General features: G+C 46.0%; 1 protein-coding gene across 6 annotated transcripts in view; it reads left to right on the top strand.

The window, feature by feature from the left end:
* Window positions 1-15,361, top strand: part of kmt2a (lysine (K)-specific methyltransferase 2A) — a 31,881-nt gene extending 16,520 nt beyond the window's left edge. For 2 of the 6 annotated variants that reach the window (XM_085917387.1, XM_085917385.1), the window contains exons 10-34: window positions 534-632; window positions 905-1,025; window positions 1,194-1,307; window positions 1,493-1,677; window positions 1,761-1,937; window positions 2,303-2,413; window positions 2,587-2,660; window positions 4,450-4,664; window positions 4,805-4,899; window positions 4,968-5,105; window positions 5,194-5,352; window positions 5,442-5,553; window positions 5,622-5,700; window positions 5,779-5,969; window positions 6,044-6,202; window positions 6,330-8,814; window positions 8,887-11,460; window positions 11,535-11,606; window positions 11,682-11,902; window positions 11,959-12,033; window positions 12,123-12,297; window positions 12,388-12,495; window positions 12,560-12,640; window positions 12,799-12,928; window positions 13,423-15,361. In XM_085917387.1, coding sequence (XP_085773513.1) covers window positions 534-632; window positions 905-1,025; window positions 1,194-1,307; window positions 1,493-1,677; window positions 1,761-1,937; window positions 2,303-2,413; window positions 2,587-2,660; window positions 4,450-4,664; window positions 4,805-4,899; window positions 4,968-5,105; window positions 5,194-5,352; window positions 5,442-5,553; window positions 5,622-5,700; window positions 5,779-5,969; window positions 6,044-6,202; window positions 6,330-8,814; window positions 8,887-11,460; window positions 11,535-11,606; window positions 11,682-11,902; window positions 11,959-12,033; window positions 12,123-12,297; window positions 12,388-12,495; window positions 12,560-12,640; window positions 12,799-12,928; window positions 13,423-13,698 — 8,226 coding nt within the window. In that variant the 3' untranslated portion in view covers window positions 13,699-15,361. The remainder of the gene's footprint in view (window positions 1-533; window positions 633-904; window positions 1,026-1,193; window positions 1,308-1,492; window positions 1,678-1,760; window positions 1,938-2,302; window positions 2,414-2,586; window positions 2,661-4,449; window positions 4,665-4,804; window positions 4,900-4,967; window positions 5,106-5,193; window positions 5,353-5,441; window positions 5,554-5,621; window positions 5,701-5,778; window positions 5,970-6,043; window positions 6,203-6,329; window positions 8,815-8,886; window positions 11,461-11,534; window positions 11,607-11,681; window positions 11,903-11,958; window positions 12,034-12,122; window positions 12,298-12,387; window positions 12,496-12,559; window positions 12,641-12,798; window positions 12,929-13,422) is intronic. The other 4 variants (XM_085917390.1, XM_085917386.1, XM_085917388.1 and 1 more) reach the window with 4 other exon arrangements.
* The last annotated feature ends 3,765 nt before the right edge of the window (window positions 15,362-19,126 follow it).

The following is a 19,126-nucleotide window of genomic DNA, read 5'->3' as shown; positions in this document are numbered from 1 at the left end:
ATGGCGTTAGCTCCACATGGTATTCATTACAGTTTAGTTTGTACATAATGTACATCTATGCGTGTGTGATTTACAAAAGGAAGTTAAAAACACTTGTTGCATTGTTTTGGCTCGTTAGTACGAGTTGATAAGCAACACTGATATGATTGAGCTACTCATTGGAGCTCTTTTTTTTTTTCTTTACACTCGGAGTCGTTTGGAAAAAATATCCGCCTAAAGGGCGTTAAGTTATTTATTACTTTGATTGGCTTCCATTTCTGGCTCCTGGACACGAGCAGAGAGCAGAGCGTGGCTTGAAAGCTCCCAGTGAAGCTAGTGGCGTGTCTAACCGCCTCAGATAAATCAACTCCTGAAAATGGGAGCTACATGCTCATAAAAAAAATCTTCCCTGATACACTTCCGAACATGCGCCTTCCTTAGCGAGACATCTCTCGGAGCAGTTTCTATTTGTGATTGCATTGTGAATCTCGGATGTTATCAGTGTATAGTTGATATTTGCATCCTTTGTTGTTTTTTTTCCTCTGGCTTTATAGCAGCAGCTGCTGGAGTGTGCTAAGTGCCATAACAGCTATCACCCGGAGTGCCTGAGCCCCAACCACCCTGCAAGACCCACCAAAAAGAAGAAAGTCTGGGTATGATGATGCCGCTCCACGCTTCCTACACACTTGGTCTCACCTTCTCCCAACCTTTTGTTCACACGTGATGATGTTTCCAGCTTTGGCACGCCAGTGTCAAATCCTCATCGACTTTCTTCCTTCTCCCAGACAGCAACTATGAAAACGCGACGTGTTAGCCATAGTGTCGTTTTTAACGCCTTGAATGTTTTTCGACACAACTGCATGCTAGGTTGAGCAATATAGTGGTCCTCAACTTGACTTGTTCATGCCTGTTTGTTTGTTTCCAGATTTGCACCAAGTGTGTCTGCTGTAAGCGTTGTGGAACCACCAAGCCCGGCAAGTCCTGGGATGCCCAGTGGTCACATGACTTTTCCATGTGTCACGACTGTGCCAAACTCTTTGCTAAAGGTGAGCGGCCAGCACACGATAGCCCAATTGGTGCTAGGATTTGATAAACCTTTTTTAAACCAGAGGTTAAAGGTCAAACGTCACAGAGGATTTGTTTGATGTGAAAAAAACAAAAAAACAATCTGTCATCTGATTACAAATAATCTGACTTTTTATCGCTCGTCGTAGGGAACCCTTGCCCACTTTGCAATAAGTGCTACAACGATGAGGACCACGAGAGCAAAACGATGCAATGCGGACGCTGCAACTGTCGGGTTCACGCCAAGTGTGAGAGCCTGACAGGTGTGTACCGGCCTCAGAAAGGCCAGATAAAAACGTTTCTTGGAGATTCACACGCTCGTCATACCTCCCTTTTGCCCTGACACCTGTCAGCGCTCGGTTATCATATTGATGAGCCGTGGAAAGATGATGAGGCCAATAATACGCAAGATACTGAGCCGTCATTTTTTCCCCCCGGTCCGCCTCAGATGAAATGTACGAGCTGCTGTCAAAGCTACCGGAGAGCGTCGCCTACACTTGTACCAAATGTACAGACCGCCAGCCGGCTGAGTGGCGGACGGCGCTGGAAGGGGAGCTCCAGGGCCGCATTCGCCACATCCTCACTGCACTGCTCAACTCGCGCACCTCAACTCACCTACTCCGATACAGACAGGTTAGAAAAGATAATCATAGAGACCATTTAGATTTTGTTTGCTATTTTTCCACTCTCACAACAACTCTTCCTCTTTGGTGTAGGCGGTGAAACCTCCAGAGCTGAACCCCGAGACTGAAGAGAGCCTTCCATCTCGTCGCTCCCCTGAGGGCCCAGACCCTCCAGTCCTGACTGAAGCCTCAACTGCAGCTTCTGGTGATTCCCCTGCAGACCTGGAGTCTGTGGAGAAGAAAATGGATACGGGCCATTACAAGTCTGTGGTACGTACCTTTTTTTTTTTTGGTAATATTTTCAAGCTGCCATTATGACGATTCAGTCATTTTTCATCTTTTGAAAGTAGCCGACAGTTGCTGGGAAACATAATGTAAAAGATATTATCCAGTTGTGATTTTAAAATAGACAATATTCACAATCATATATTCTTTATCATCTGTGAAAAGCTATATTTTCCTGCAAGTTACTCAGCAGTTGTGACTGTATTTGCGTATGCATGTGTTCTACTGCCTCCTGGTGGCCAAGGTTTACAGTAGCCTTTGTATTTTTTTTATTTTTACAGTGTGGCCACAGAATAAATGAAACTCCCAAGTCAAGTCACCACTAAGGCTGTGTTCCTTCTTTCTTTCAGCTGGCATTCAGTGACGACATTGCGCGAATCATTCAGACCGCAATCAACAGTGACAGTGGTCAGCCTGAGAGCCGGAAGGCCAACAGCATGGTCAAGTCTTACTTTATCCGGGTAAGCGCCGCTGCGTCGCAATTCTTCGAACGAGTCCTTACTACAATATTGTAAAACAGCAGTCAATGATGCATGATATAACGTGACAAGCTGTGATATTCCTTCATTTATATTCCACGAAAAAAGCCAAATAGCAGGTCAAGGAATTATCACGGTTGATTGTTGTGTTACAGCAAATGGACCGAAACTTTCCCTGGTTCAAAGCGAAAGATTCCCGCTTCTGGGAAAGGCCAAATGTCTGCGCCAAGTGAGTATCAGCTCCAAGTTGCGCTGCTTCTATATCATAAGCATCTTTCTTTGCTTGTTTAGACTGTCTAATGATGTTAATGAATGTCTGATGGCTTTCAAACCGTTTCCCTGGAACGGCTGCGTCTTGTGTTTTCCACTTTCACTGTGGGAATCAAGGTTTTAATAGTCATGTAACGTGAGCACAGCCTTTAAACTCTTCTCTGAAGAGGAGGTCTGTAATTACCCAAGAGAAAGAGATGCTATACCGTCGTGTGTGGCGGCGAGAGGCTGCTAGAAAGCCCCGAGCTAATATTTATAGAACGTGTTGGTTTGACTGCGCCAACCTTCTTTTGAGATATGGAGTGGATACAAAGGCTGAGAGGAAAGATGAGAGTTTCAGCCACTTCAGCCTTCAAGTCAAACGGATTCGACTAAATGAGTGGCGTAGGACAAACGGGTGGATCTCGGTGGACTACCGTTGCCAAGGTTGGATTAAAAAAAAAAAAAAAGGAGTCATGAAAAGCTTAGTACAGCCAGCAGCTGGAATTTATTTGGGGTTCCTTGGTGGCACATGTGTGCTGACTCCTATTTAACAAGAATTTTGAATTGGTGCGGTTAGTTCTGAGTCTTGAAAGGGCAACATCTCTGTCATCAAAGGTTGTGCACACTTGTGCAACCACAGTGTCTCGGTTATTTATACTTCCCTCTGGAAATGATCAAAACAGATTTATAGTGTGTTCTGCAGGTCAAAGGTAAAAACAAGTTTCGCAATGATTTTTCGCAGTCTCATTTTTTTAAAAATATATATCCCAAAGCCTTCCATTTGTGTGGAATAAATGAATGTTCTATACATTGCGGCAGTTGTAGTTGATGTAGACATTAATGGGAGCGGTTTGATCGACAGGCAAGCTGTTAAACGCATATCCTGCCAAGTGAGATTTAGCCAAGCTAATGAACGGCATAATTGCCCTCTGAATTTATGTTGAAGTCCTTTATTGACTACAGTGGAAAAAAAAAAAAAACCTACAAGAGCGGATCAATAAAATAACCCAACCAATCCGATTTCTTTTTTTTTTTCAAATTGACCAGATTATAGGCAGTTTAAACTCGACTGTATCGATGGAATAGAGCAGCACTCGAAGACGACTCTCCCTCTCTGAGAATTCCTAATGAAACGGTTGTATTGAATTAATGATGCTCCTTGTAGAGACGATGGATTTCTGCAATGAATATTCATGCCACGTGTAACCATGCAATGCCAGCGAGCATTGGAGTTGTGCTTGACACACACACACACACACACACACACACACACACACACACACACACTCACACTCATTGACACATTCTCGCTTAATCACCAGCGCTCAGAACTCTCCTCGGAGCTATCAGCTTTCCCAGACCATTTATTATTTATTATATGCTTTGCCTGCTTTGCAGACTTTATTGGGAGACGAACTGTAACGGCATCACGTGGCACTTTCAGACTCATATTTGTGGTCTTCTTGTGGTTGACTTTGTCAAGTTGTATGGGGGGGGCGGAACAAAATGATCTATCACGTGGATTCAGTAGCCGTCTTTACCGCATTGGCTTTTAAATGAAATTCAGACTGGTGTCACTGCTCACGTTTTACTCGGGGAAACTTTCTATTGCTCCGTGAGGAAATCCAAGAGCTGATAATATATGGTGTTAATTTTAAAGCTATTGAGTAATAAGTGTATTATTGTGTTTGTCGTGGTATATTAAAGCATTTTGTTTTCTCAAGAAGGAAACCAAATTTTGTGTGTACTGCCGTTGTTGTCCTCAGCAGTGGTCTCCTTCCCAATGCTGTCTTGCCCCCATCCCTGGACCACAACTACGCCCAGTGGCAGGAGAGACTGGAGCTGTCCCGCTCTGAGCACCCCCACCTCATCAAAAACATCATTCCAGCCCCCTGTCCCAAGTTTCCGACTGAACCAGATTCTCGAGCAACCCCTCCACCCCGTCCTCCAGCTCTACCTCCACTACCTCCACTTATACCAGGTAACAAGAACATCGCACAGAAACTAATAAATTTCACGAGTTAAATATAAACTGACAATAGAGGCGAATGTGGTGTTTCTGGGATTTGGGGGGGAAAAGAAAATTCAATACTTTGTCATGACTTTGATGCAATTTTCCAGATTGTGAAGACTGCCCAGAGTTTCCGCCTCCACCGGGTGTTAGTGACAACAGAAAATGTGCACTGTGTCTAAAATACGGAGACGAGAACACAAACGTGAGTCCATTTCATCCACTTTGGAAATATCCTTAATGCTAAAACCCCGTCGCATGTGACATGTCCAGGAGGGTGGCAGGTTGCTGTACATCGGACAGAACGAGTGGACACACGTCAACTGCGCACTGTGGTCGGCCGAGGTGTTTGAGGACGATGACGGCTCCCTTAAAAATGTACACATGGCTGTTCTCAGGGGGAAACAGCTGGTAAGTAAAACACAAGGTAGATCTGATCCAGTTCTGGCATTGGATCTCATTTATCCCCCCCCCCCCCCCCTCATGTTGTTCTTCACAGCGCTGTGAGATGTGTCAAAAACCAGGAGCCACAGTAGGTTGCTGCTTCACCTCCTGCACCAGCAACTTTCACTTCATGTGTGCCCGCCATGGCCATTGCGTCTTTCTGGAGGACAACAAAGTCTATTGTTCCAAGCACAAGGATCTAATCAAGGGAGAAGTAAGAAATGATTGAGATAATTGTGTCCTAAACGGCTTTCAATGAGGACTTGTGACGCATGTTATTTTGAAATTGTTCCTCTCCCGTAGGTGGTGTCTGGCTTTGAGGTGACGCGCAGGGTTCTGGTCGATCTGGAGGGAATCAGTGTAAAGAGGAAATGGTTGGCAGGACTGGAGCCGGAAAATATCCACATGATGATAGGTAGTGTAAAGCAATGCGAGGATATTATTGCTTCATGACTGATTTGCCTCTTTTTCCAATTTCTTTAGGATCCATGACCATTGACTGTTTGGGCATACTGACTGAACTCTCAGACTGCGAACGCAAACTTTTTCCCATAGGATACCAGTAAGTGTGGCTTAAAAAAAAAAAAAAAAAAAGTGACACTGGGTGACTTGAATTATGACATCATCTGTCTTCTTCCAGATGTTCCAGGGTGTACTGGAGTACTTTAGATGCACGAAAGCGCTGCGTGTACACTTGTAGGATCCTGGTTTGTCACCCTCCTGTGGGAGAGTCTGAGTTTAAAAACATGGTGGCCCCTGAGGAGAACATCACCATAGCACATAGTCCTCCTCCCCCTCCTCCTCCCCCTCCCCCTCCTCCTCCTGTACAAGGTACTCGAAACACCCTCACCTTTAATTGACCAGTTTTGGAGGCATGATGTTGATCTTCCCCTTTTTTTCGGAAGACTTTCCTGATCCATTTGAGTCTCCGAGGCGTGCAGAGACCCTGTCTCCTGCCAAGACCCCCAAGCTTCGAGTCTACAGCAGAAACCGGCAACCCAGCTACCCACCTGTCACCCAGCCTTCTCCAGGTAGAAAATTGTATTCACTGGACACTCCATTAGGTACAACAGTATGTCATAATAGAGATATTCAGACATTATAGTATTATTAATAGTATGCCTCGTATGTTATTGGAACATTATCAGTCTTGTCATCTTTTAAAAAATACATATTTTTTATTTTTTGTAGGAGGTTCCTCTCAACCCCAGACTCAAATCAGTGAATCCTCACCGGACCCGGTCATACGGAATGTTGACTCCCGACGCCACAGCTCTCCTTCTCATGCTGCTCCTCCCCACCAAGTGCATAAAGACCGAGTAGTAAAATCACTGACTCACATTTTGCCACGGCCTCTTACCTCACCCCCTCCACTTATCTCCTCACCTGCCCAAGACCCCGAAAAGGCTAAACGCACCAGCAAGGACTCAAGCCAGAGGGACAAGGAAAGGGCAAGACTTTTCATGACAAGCCAGAATAGACCGCAACCTTCCACGCATCAGGGAGCACGAAACACAGATAAGATTAAGGGGTCGAGTCGAGGTCAATCCTCCAAGGATGCTGAAAGGAACAGATCATCAAGCGACCTCAGGCAAAAGGACTCTGACACTACTGAATCAATAGCCAAAGAGCAAGAAAAAAGAAAGCCGGCTATGAAAGAATTCGACACGGCAAGAATTCTCGGAAAAGACGCGTCGAGAGATTCAGAGAAGAGGCGACAAGTAAACCGAGAATCCGACAAAGGAAAACAGGCCAACAGAGAGTCAAACAACAGAGATGTCGAGAAGAGCAAATCAGCCTTAAGAGATTCCGGCTCAAAAGACATTGAAAAAGCAAGAGCTGTCAGCAGGGATTCAATGTTGAGAGACTCTGAAAAGCAGAGACAATTTAGCAGGGAAGCGGCAAAAGACAGACCATCCAGCAGAGACTCGGAAAAGGGTCGACCTCCCTCCAGGGATTCCAGTTATAGAAGCACAGAGAGAAACAAAGACTCGGGGAAAGAAAGTGACCCTGGCAACCAGTCTAAACACGGCGGAGGTGAAAGTAAGAACCCCAGGCTGGCACCTGGCGGCTCGGGCAAATCCTCTCCTCCAGTGGGCACCGCCGTCCTCTCCGGTCATCAGCAGAGAGGCGCTAGCGGCAAGCAGGCTCACAAATACGGGAAACATGGAAGCAAAGAGCAAAATGTTTCTTTAGCTCATCACAAGTCCGCTTCTCACGTCATCCAGTCTAAGGAGAAGCCCGGCTCGGAGAAAGACACGGCGGGAAGCTTAACGGCGTCTTCCCTTTTTAATGACACGGTTGTGGGGAAATCCAGCTCCCCAACTCTCGCGCGTAAATCAAACGATCATTCGTCAAGTCCAGCCGCCGGAGCGGCCATGAAAGCCGTTTGGTCATCGAGGACGCCGGCGGACGACGACCTCGTCAAACGAAGCTCCGCGCACACGGCGGCCTCGGGGGCCAAAGACAAACACTCCAAAGTCAAGGCGGCGAGCAACCGAGAGTCGTCGAAAGACCGAGACCGAGTGAAACATCTTCAAAATAGCAAAAACAATAGCAAATCGCCGCTCTTGAACAACAACACCAAAGCCACGGGCAGCTCCAGCGCACTCAGCGCAAATCCCAACAACAATAGTAAAGCTCAGCTGCTCGGAAGCGGCGCCAAATCCCACGCCAAGCTTCAGGGGGAGACGTCGGAGAAACCAGGAAGCGACAGGTCTTCTTCTTCAAAGAGCCGAGAAAGTTTCGGCTGCAGCGCGGACAATAGCCAAGCCACCAAGACGTCCTTTCAGTCCCACGTCAAACCCACGATGAAGCAGTTAGTGTTGTCTTCGAGAGAGCGAGAGAAAAAGAAAGCTGTCAAGAAACCCCTCGTGACGCCTCTCAAACCCGACATTAAGACGGACCCCAACGGCACCAACAACGTGGATGGCATTTCATCCGCTTGTCCCGCCACGACTACCTCCTCGATTTCTCCTCAGCGTCAGCGTGACGGCCCCGCTCTCTTCTCCTCACCTTCCGCCAGCAGCACTGACAGCTCAGAATCCGACACTCAGACCCAAACAGAAGAGGAGGACTCGCAGAAAGACCACCCGTGCGCTGAGCTCCGAGATCACCACCACCACGGCCTCCTCACTCGAGGAACGGCAGACGAGGCGGAAGGCCACGACGATTATCACGACAGGGGGATCGACGACACGCCTCACGAGGACGACAGCGACGGGTCGGGCTCGGCCAAGCGGCGCTACCCTCGTCGCAGTGCCCGCGCTCGCTCCAACATGTTCTTTGGACTTACACCCTTCTACGGGGTCCGCTCATACGGGGAAGAAGACCTTCCGTTCTACGGCAGCGCCGATGGATCCGGACCCGTGGTTAAAAGGCGGACCGGCCGTAAGAAATCCGCAGAGGGACAAGTGGACGGGGCGGATGACATGAGCACGTCCTCTTCATCGGGAGACAGCGGAGATGAAGATGACAGCGGAATGAACCAGCGATTCAAGGACCCGTACTACTACAACTTCACACGGACGATAATCAACCCAGGTGAGGGACTGCCTTCGATAGAAGGACTGGATCAGCGTCTGGGTCGGGGCTCCCAGCTCCAACGCTTCCTAGAAGATGAAGAAGAGCAGCAGAGGGCACAAGAAAAAACGGAAGAGGACATGCTCAACGCACTGTAAGTTCCTACCAATATTTTTCTCTCTTTCTCTCTTTCACATCTTTGACATTTGTACGGCGTGTTTGACAGGACTTTGAGCAAGCAGCACATCGGTCAGCTGGACGGCATCGACGACGGCTCAGAAAGCGACACGAGCATCTGCACCACCAGCACCACCACCACCACGGTCACCTCAGCTTCCACGCCGCACAAGAGCACCCCGAGAAGAAGGGCCAGAGACAGGCACCAGGAGAAATTGGACTCGCACGACACTGCCAAAGACGCACACAGCAGCGGCGGAGGAACCGCGACCTTGAGCGGAACCGCTCGAAAGGGGCACAAAGAGAACTGCCTGGCTTTAGGTGGCGGGGTCAAGTCGCAGCCACAAAGTCAGGGTCAGGATCCTCTGGAAGCTCAACTATCCCTCAACACAGACCTTCTTAAATCAGACTCCGACAATAACAACAGCGACGACTGCGGTAACATTTTGCCGTCGGACATCATGGAGTTTGTTCTCAACACGCCGATGTCAATGCAGGCCCTGGGCCAGCAAACCGAGTCTTCCTCCTCCGAGCTGCTGCTAGACGAAGGCTACGGGGTGGACGTCAACCGGCGTAAAGATATTCTGTTTGATGACTTCTCCGAGCCTCTGCCCAGCGCTGAGAGCGGAGGGGTGGGCGAAAGTAGCGTGAACAGCTCCATCTCCGTCGAGGAGCCTTATCTTCCACTTGAGCTGCCCTCTGATCTTTCTGTGCTCACCACACGTAGTCCGACCGTGAATCCCAGTCAGAACCATACCGGCGGCAACATGTTGGGCTTGACGCCCGACCCGGACTCGATGAGCGGAGGGAAGAGCGGGGACAAGAAAAGAGCGAGACCCGGAGTGTCACCCTCGGAGAATCAACGCGATTCCGCTACTTTGGGAAACAGGGACACGCAAGTCGCTGAAGGTCACATGACATCTGAACAATTTATCCCGAGCCCCGCTATCGGTCAAGTGATCGAAACCACGGTGAACCAGGATGTTTCGAGGAATCCCGGCACTCCTGCTTTACCGAGCTCCCCATCACTTCCTCTTCAGAGTCAGAAGTTCCTCCCTGCCGCGGCTGCAGGCAGCCCCGTGCCCGGTCCAGGACCATCCCAAGTTCAGGTTTCCGCCCCAGCTGTCATCAAACCCAGCCCTGATAAACTCATTGTGGTCAACCAGCAGTTTCAGCCTCTTTATGTCCTCCAGACTGTCCCCAATGGAGTCACCCAAAAAATAACAGCCACGGGAGTGATGGACACCAGCTCTCAAGCGGTACTCAGCTCCATGACGCTCGCCACGGGCTTGAATACCGCACTATCTACATCCCAGCCTTTATTCCCTGCCGGTGGCAAAGTCTTAGGTACGATGTCTCACTCGCCTCAGATTCACACCTTCAGAGGAACGGCCCAGGCTGGCTTCCAGGCAGGAATTCCAAGCACCACTTCAGGACTTCTCATCGGATTGTCCTCCCGCGAGCAGCCTCAGATTCTGGTCTCGGAAGCGGGTCGGCGGCACGAGCTGGGCCCCGGTGTCACCATCGTGTCCAGCGCGTCTTCCCTCACCGCCGTCCCGACCGTTCTCTCTTCTGCCCACGGTAAGAAGAGGCCCATATCTCGTCTTCTGCCCAAAAAAACAAAGAAATTGGCTCGCTCGCGCAGTCAGCCCACTCTGGCCCCCGATGTCGGACCTCCCAACATGACCCTCATCAACCTGTCGTCCCCTCAGCTCACTGCGAGTATCCCCGGCCAGCCTGGTGGCGTAGTGGAGTTAAGTACTCTAACCGGCTCGCAGCGGAAGGTTCCTAATATTATCAAAAGACCCAAATCCGGTAACGTCATGTACTTGGATCCCACTACGCTCATTCAGCCGAGAATTCCCGGCACTGGCCAGGCCGGTGTGCTGGATTCCTCCACTCACATCTTACCTTCGGGACTCAACACCAGTCAGTCGGTTTTAAACGTTGTTCCCGTGCCCTCGAGCGGCGCCGCCGGCCTCCTGACATCCGGCTCCGTGTCTCTCTCGACGCCCGTCCTCAGCTCGACTGAAATCACCGGGTCCATTAGCAACCTCCTCTTTAAGGCCAGCCCGCACGGGTTGAGCCTGTCCGATCAGCAGGTGGTCCTTCAGTCCACGGGTCCGACTCCTCTGGTATCCCAACTGGGCTCTCCCGTGACCTCCTTAGCCAACAGCATCTGCGTCCTGCCTTCGCAGCAGTCCTTCAGCGTGGCCGTCACTCAGCACGGAGATACCGAAGGTGGCACTATGCGCCTGCGTCCGACTTTTTCCAGACCTCAGACTGCCGTTTCCAGCGCGAGCACCACCGTCACGATTGCGCCAGCCACCACCCTGAGCCCCGTGAAAGGACGCGTCGTCGGAGTCTTTACCCAGAACCAGACTTCCTTGCACTCCCAGAGCTGCAGAACCACTCCCATACAACGGAGCTTTGATCAAAATCTGCAGAACTCAACAGGTGTGGCATCCGCAACAATTACAATTTCCAGGGCGGAAAAGGGCAAACCCAAAGCTAAAAGGAGCAGGAAGAGCACAGACATGAGCAATGGCAAAAAGGTGAAGGTCTCGCAAGCTGAGGAACATCACAATATTCCCGCGGCGAGACAAAATCCCTCAAAGTCGAGGTGAGTTCATGCCTCAGTTGGCGAAATCTCCAATTGAATTTCAAAATGCAAATTTTTTTACTTGTCTTGAAAAGAACCTCTCAAGAAGCCAGCTATCCTGAGTCCATGGACACGGACGAACCCCCGAATAAGGCAAACAACAAGAGGTACGCCGCTTCTCCTCGCCTATCTTCACGTTTTCTCTATTAACCTGTGTCATTGCTTACTTGAATCCTTTGCAGCGTCCTTGGTAAAAAGAAGAACTCAGAAGATCCCGGTTTCCCCGGGAAGGTTGCCGTCAAAGACAAAGGTTCTCCTGCCACAGGACCGGGTTGCGTCGCAGTCGCTTTACCTCCTAACCAAGATGGCAGAGAGACCGGCTTGGACAGCAAACCCAAGAAGGGCATCATCTTTGAGATTCACAGTGAAGACGGCTTCCACATCCGATGTGAAAGCATCGAAGGTGAATTTCACACTTCAACATCATGTCCGTCGTGTTCCTAATGGTCTGTTTTATAGACGCCTGGAAGTCCCTGACCGATAAAGTGCAGGAAGCTCGCTCCAACGCCAAACTACAAAAGGTCTCCTTTGAAGGTAACGGGCAAATTTGAAAATGACCTTGACTCATCATTGCAAATGTATAAATTCATTTAGCTTCATGGTTTTCCTTTGTTCTCCCACAGGGGTGAACGGACTGAGGATGCTGGGAGTGGTCCACGAAGCTGTGGTGTTCCTATTAGAGCAGCTCTACGGCTCCAGACACTGTCGGAGCTACCGCTTCCGTTTCCACAAACCCAAGGAAACCGAAGAGCCTCACATCAATCCCCACGGCTCAGCTCGAGCCGAGGTCCACCGCAGGTCGGCTTGCGGCCCACACGTGCCGAATTAGTCCATTCTCGGACAGCGTGTCTAAAGGCTGCCTTTTGTTGAACTCGTCTGCCCCCGCAGGAAGTCTGTTTTTGACATGTTCAATTTCCTGGCTTCAAAACACCGCCAGCCGCCCGAGTACCAGCCGCAGGTAGAGGATGAAGAGGAAGGACAGCTCAGGACTGCCAGGTCAGTCAGACAGCACAAGCAATTTGAAGCGATTCGATTTGTTCAACGATTTCTCTCCTTGCAGACGCGCATCCATGGAACTGCCACTGGCTGTGAGATTCAAACACCTCAAGGCCACCTTCAAGGAAACTATTGGAGTCTACAGGTATTCAGTAATAAAGAATAACGGTTTAATTTTACGCTTGATGCTCTCCTGAGACCCAACAAAAAGTCTTTCCAGGGCTGTAAAAATTTGGACCTTATGAGGAGAGAAAAACACTACACACGTCTCAGACCGAAATGCGATCTGTTATCGTTTTACAGATCCCCCATTCACGGCCGCGGTCTGTTCTGCAAGAAAACCATCGACGCAGGCGAGATGGTCATTGAATATTCCGGGAACGTGATCCGCTCCGTGCTCACCGACAAACGGGAGAAATACTACGACGGGAAGGTGAGGACGAGAAGCTCGTGTGTGGTTTTGCGGCTAAGATGGCAGAATCATTTTACACCAAAATATCCAAACAGTTTTTTCCCCCAAGGACCACTTTGACATTCTTCTCTTCATTTATTTAACACGCTAAAGTCAATCCATCAGTGTATGCTAAGCAATTATATAAAATTTACGACATGGTTTCCTCATTCAGTAAAATGAGAACGTTTCTCCAAATCTTTCACTATTAAACACTTACCAATCCACCCACAAAAAAAAGGAGTTGTGATGACAAATATTCCCCACAAGATGGCAGCAAACAATTTAAAACAGAGGATCACATAGGACCAAGGCCAGCAGCTAGCATACACACAATCATGATTCGTGTTACATAAATAACTATCATTTCAAATAAGCCACGTTCATATTCGGGTTGTCAATTGTATTTGCTAGCACACTAGCGTAATCAACATGCTAGCTTAAGCATGTGTGTCACTGCCCTTCTGTCTTCCCAGGGGATCGGCTGTTACATGTTCCGCATCGATGACTACGAAGTGGTGGACGCCACCGTGCACGGCAACGCGGCGCGCTTCATCAACCACTCGTGCGAGCCCAACTGCTACTCGCGGGTCATCACGGCGGACGGCCTGAAGCACATCGTCATCCTGGCCGCCCGCCGCATCCACCGAGGCGAGGAGCTCACGTACGACTACAAGTTCCCCGTGGAGGACGCCGGCAACAAGCTGCCCTGCAACTGCGGCGCCAAGAAGTGCCGCAAGTTCCTCAACTGACAAGTTTGTGCCAACTTTTTCGAACTCGAGTCTGCTCTCGCTCGGACGCAATATGCAGAGGAGGAGGGGCCATAAATAGAAAGTCAAATATATCGTGCCTCCTTTTGCGAAATGTGGCTCGCCAAGCTTCACCTTTAGCTGATTGACACTTTGATTTCATTGAAATTTGGATCGACAAAAAAAAAGACCCAGTCTCAATCAGTTGAATTATTTTTAAAAGAAAAAAAAAAACTCAAAGGTTCCGTTTTACACCAAAGTGCAATTTGTCGAAGGAACAAGAAATCCGTTTGAATTAATTGATATTTTCTCTGGTGTGATCAGCTGGCCTGTGTGAATGTGCCCTGATGCCTTCAGAGCCATGGTGACTTGACCTCGCTAAAGGTACAAACCTGCTGACCTGAGAGCGACTCAAATGAGGAAAACAAAAAAAAAAAAAGGTTTTCGTCACGCCCGTGCACTTGATTTGACCATGGGAGCGTTGTGTTCTTAACTGGCTGGAGCCTCTTGAAAGAGAGGAATTAAAAAAAAAAAAAAAAGGCAGCTTGAGATTCTGGTGGACTGACAACCACGGGCCCCGAGACTCTACTGACGTGCTTTAGTAGACTTATTTATTTATCTTTTCTTTTTCTTTTTTTTTTTTAGATTTTTTTTCTTTTGTTGAGGCAATCCCTGGAGAGCAGTGGATTTTTTAGAAAGCGTGCCGTCGTTCTTATCTCGTCTCTCGTTTTTGATGATTCTGTTTGGACTCATCCTTCCAAATGACAGCAGCAAAGAGAACCAAACACAAACATGGCGCCCTTGAATTGATATTTTCACACCGCCTCTTGTGATAACCATTGTTGTTATTATTACGGAGATGTTCTTACGTGTTTTAAAGTCTTGTCTCTTTTCTGTCTTTTTTTTTTTTTTTTTTTTTTATTGGAAAAGGCAAATGTCACGATTTAAAAAAAAAAAAAAAAAAATGTAAATAATGTATATTTTTCTACAGCAGCAACAAAAAAAGACTTAAAAAGCACTCACTAGTGAATAGCACTTAATGATGGTATTTATATTTTTTTAAAAACTCATATTTATTTTATTGCCATTTTTTGTAGGAAATAGAGGTTTACAAACACTAAAGCGCTCTCTATGTTTTGTACTCCGCTGCCTTTGTAAAATTTTGTTTCTTTTTTTTTTTTTTTTTTAATTATCGATTTGTAGGTCTGAATGTTTTATTTGATTCCAAAGACTGACGTTGGCTCGGTCTGCTCGGCTTCAGTCCACCAGGAGCTCGCCACCCGGGCCTTATGGTCAAAGCTAATTTCTTTTTTTTCTTGTCGTCATCATCGTCGTTATAATTGGGAGCTGGCGGTGTGGCTCATGTGAACTACTATTATTATGCACTTGGGAGAGTTTAGATGGTTGATCCTCATCTGATATCTCCTCTCTCCAGCCTTATTGTCTCCTCACCACATCACAAACACGCAGAGAAGTTATATCAATAAGTACACATAAAAAAACAAACAAACAGACAAAGGTTAGTCAAGATATCAAGTTTTTTTTCTGTTTTGTTTGTTTTTTTAAAATAGTGAGGTGCCTTTATTTTGATGCTCCACACAGCCAGTGAGTGCAAAGGATATTTAGAACTGCACTGAAAAGTTAAGAAAAAGTTCTCAGAAAGTCATTACCTCAAAAATATGGATTTTTCCCGGTTTTATTATTGTTATAGTATGCCTTTATCTTAATATATGTCTTTATTCTCAAAATATTACAATTTTAATCTCGGAAATTTGCAATTTTCTGTATTACAAAAGCAAATTTTATCTCAAATATTTTTTTAAATTAAACATTATGACTTTTATCTAAAAAAAAGTATACTTTGGTTTTTCTTGAGTATTTTATTAGTCATAATTGAACATTTTTGGAAATCAGCATAAACCCGAAAGGCCTTTTTTTTTTTTTAATACTGACATTGTGGCCATAAATTTGAAATTACTTTTGACAATTATGCTCTGAGGCTAACGACAACCGTAAAAAATACCATTGTGCTTGCAATAAGTTGCACTTTACCAACGATATGAATTTAGTCTTGAAAAAATGACTTTCCTTTTTCATTCTTTTTAGTGTGGGCACAAATACTCCAGCGCATAAAAGCACCACTGTGTTATGTAACTAGAGCTCAACAGTGTTAGGACTTTCATCAAAACATCCATTTGTTTTTTTTCTTTTCCTGCCGTTCATGCTGACATCATTCGCAGTGACTCCCACGCTGCCTCCCCCCTCCCCTGGTGAAAACACCTACACTTAATCCTATGTCATGGGGGGGCAGAAAGGTCCCAGAGCGGTGAGGCTTTTACCAAGTGCACTTGACTGTCAGTGGGCACCAAAGTGAAGTGGGCCTAAACCGCTACCCTGACGGTGAGGGTATAAAGACAAACCCCCTTCCTACTTGCCACCTGGGGGGGGGGGCGACTGGCCGGGTTGTGCTGCTACAATGAATGTAAACTGAATTCTTCCACGTTCCTTGCTTTGCGAGCGTGGATGTTCTTTTCCGTCGCCGTGCCGACAGATCCGATGAACTGCCGCGGCTTCACGCTTGAGCATCGGCGCAAACGTGTCTGCCGATCTCAAGGGCTCCGTCTACAAATTCCACACTTTTGGTGAAAGGCTTCTTGGACTTCATTTCCTCTTAGCGGCAGGGGTCACATCAGTGGCCCCGCCCCCTCTCCGTCTGTAATTATAGTATAAATACATGACAATATTATACAGACACATGCATAGTCTTGTACGTTAGTATCTATACAATATATGGAATGGACAGACAAACTTAGTTACAGTAGCAAAAACAACCGATTTATACTAGCAATGTTTCAATGTACTCTATAATGGTTTTGTGTTACAGTACTATCAGATGAAACTAACGTGCATCATTTCTTTTTTCGTATAATGGATATCCAGTACCAGTTTTTGCGGTGCCTGTGATGGCACCTCAGACCACGAAAGGGGCGGTGCCGTTTTGTTTTTGTTTTTTCATTCTTTGTTTTCTCGCAAAGGAGCAGTTTTATGTGATGTGTAAGTGTATTCATGTGCTTGTGAATTTCTTGAGGTCATTTCTTTTTATTCCCCCCTTTTCCTTCTTTCATTGTATGTTAAAACAGGGACTTTTACTTGATGTGGTAATAATTTAAAAATTTGATGATTTTTTTAATATCCCACCAAAATGGCGGTTTTTAAGTCCTCTGAAGCTTTGGTTGTACTTATGTACTGTTTTTTTTTTTTTTTTTAATAGAGTCATAATGCTGAATGTTTAATTTATTTATTTTGTGCAACATCCACAAAGGAGTTGTTACTTGGAATTTTCAGAGGTCGAACAAGTCGGGGTGTGCGTGTTTGTGTGCGCGTATGTGTGTGAGCGAGATGAGATTGTTTCTGGTGAAAAAGTCATCAGCCTTGGATGGAATGTGGATTCGCCGTGGGAGCGGATGAAAAAAAATGTGTGTGTGTGTGTGTGTGTGGGGGGGGGGCAGAAAACTTGAACAGGCTCTGTCTTTAAACGCCTTCAATAAGTGTTATTGTCTTATCGATAATCCGCCTGTCACCACCATCATCGTAATAAACCGTATTCATGACAGTGTTCTCTCCCAGCAATGAAGGAAAACCACCACAGTGAAAAAGAAAATAAACCACAAAACTATACTCGGTTGAATGTATAATGAGGAAACAAAGTTGTACATAATGTGTAAAAAGAAAAGTTTCTAATCATGTTTATTTTCTATGCACTTTTTTTATTTAAGTGATAGTTTAAATAATAAACATGTCTCCTTTAGTCCATTTTTCTCTTGTCGTGTGAGACTAATAACATGGCACAACATATTTCATTTAGTCCAACTTTTCAATTCATTGAATTTAATTATCACTCATAACACTTGTGTTCAAATTTTTGTATTCTATTTTTTCAAATAAAAACCTCGTCTTTTTTTCTTTTTTAAATAAAAGCCTTACTATACATGAGCATTTTAAAAATGTCTTAAAAAATAGAAGAAAATAATTATCTTTTTAAAATATGTTGTATTTTCTATTATAATTTTTCTTTCAAATTCAACTTGAAAAATCTTAGCCTCAATTTCATAACTACATTTGACAACTTAATCCTTTCTTGAAACTCACACAGGATGACGGACAATCGCATTTTTGTGAGCACAGCTGCCGGTTTTGTTCCAGGCAATATAACGTTACATAATTCTCCCTTCAGATCTCTCCTTCCATCTGCATTAATATGTCACACCAAAATATGTTCTTCACTTTTACTCCCCTCCCTCCCTCCCTCCCTCCCTCCCTCCCTCCCTCCCTCCCTCCCTCCCTCCCTCTCTCTCGCTCCCCCCCCCCCCCCCCCTCCCTCGCTCTCTGTCCTCCACCCAAAACAGCAAGCACCCAAACCACCGCCTAATTGAATTTCATGATCATTTCCTTTCAGCTTGCAAACGCCAGCAGCTGGCCGACATCGGTAAGTTGACTTTTGAGGTATAAATGTATTGCAAGATGCTTTTTTGTTGAGTTTTATATAAGAAGAGCACACACAGAAAGGCTAAGTCATATAAGATGCAATCAAGTTTTTTACTTGTCCAATGTGGGAAAAGTCAAGTGTTGCGTGCTAGTACAGAAACTCAAGAATAACAAATATTTGATTTTGTGAAAAAGTACCTTTGAATTTGGCCTCATTAAACTTTTTGTAATTTGTTGTTTGCCACAGTTTGCTTCATTAGTGACAATTCACAATTTATTTGTCTTACTTTAGAAATTTAAAGTTGTTTTTATGAAAGTTACTTGCGCATTTGTGGAATATAAATCCACTCATTTTTTTTTATTTTTTTTTTTATCCAACCAATTTGCTGCTTACTTACAAATAACGCAGTTGCTTAGGGTCAGTCAACGACCAATCACGGCTTAGCTTTCAAAAGACACATGACCAAACTTAGAAAACAGTTGCTTTCAAATATAACATCGTATATCGTTACAAGTAAAATACAATAATATTTTGGCTCTGTCCTCAACCAGCTGCTTCCTCTACATTTTCCTCCTGAGGGCTTTCATACACCTATGAATGTCTTCAACATTCCTCTCCATCTTCACAGCTTCTTTTTATGGTTAAGCCTTAAAAGTAAAAAAATGCTGCTCGCTGTGCTTTTTCCTGTCCACCTCATCAGCTCCTTGCATGCTTCCCATAATGGCTGATGTGTTTCATTAACCGCAGCTCAACAGGACCCGCCCTCCTCCAAAAAGTAACAATGCTAAAGTTGAGATTCACAATAAACTTTTAACACTTGGAAAGTGACTTCTTCCTGAGTCAACTGTCTGGTATTCAGCTTTCATTACAAACATCTGTTAAGAAGCCAGTGTTGCCCTTTTGTGATATCAGTCTTGAGTAATGTAGAGCAATTTAATAGGCTGG

Source organism: Syngnathus leptorhynchus, chromosome 7 (genome assembly GCF_054491065.1).
Source record: "Syngnathus leptorhynchus isolate UIUO chromosome 7, UIUO_Slep, whole genome shotgun sequence".
Lineage (NCBI taxonomy): Eukaryota > Metazoa > Chordata > Actinopteri > Syngnathiformes > Syngnathidae > Syngnathus > Syngnathus leptorhynchus.
Note: the sequence above shows the minus strand (reverse complement) of the source record. Positions and strands in the feature narration are given on the sequence as shown.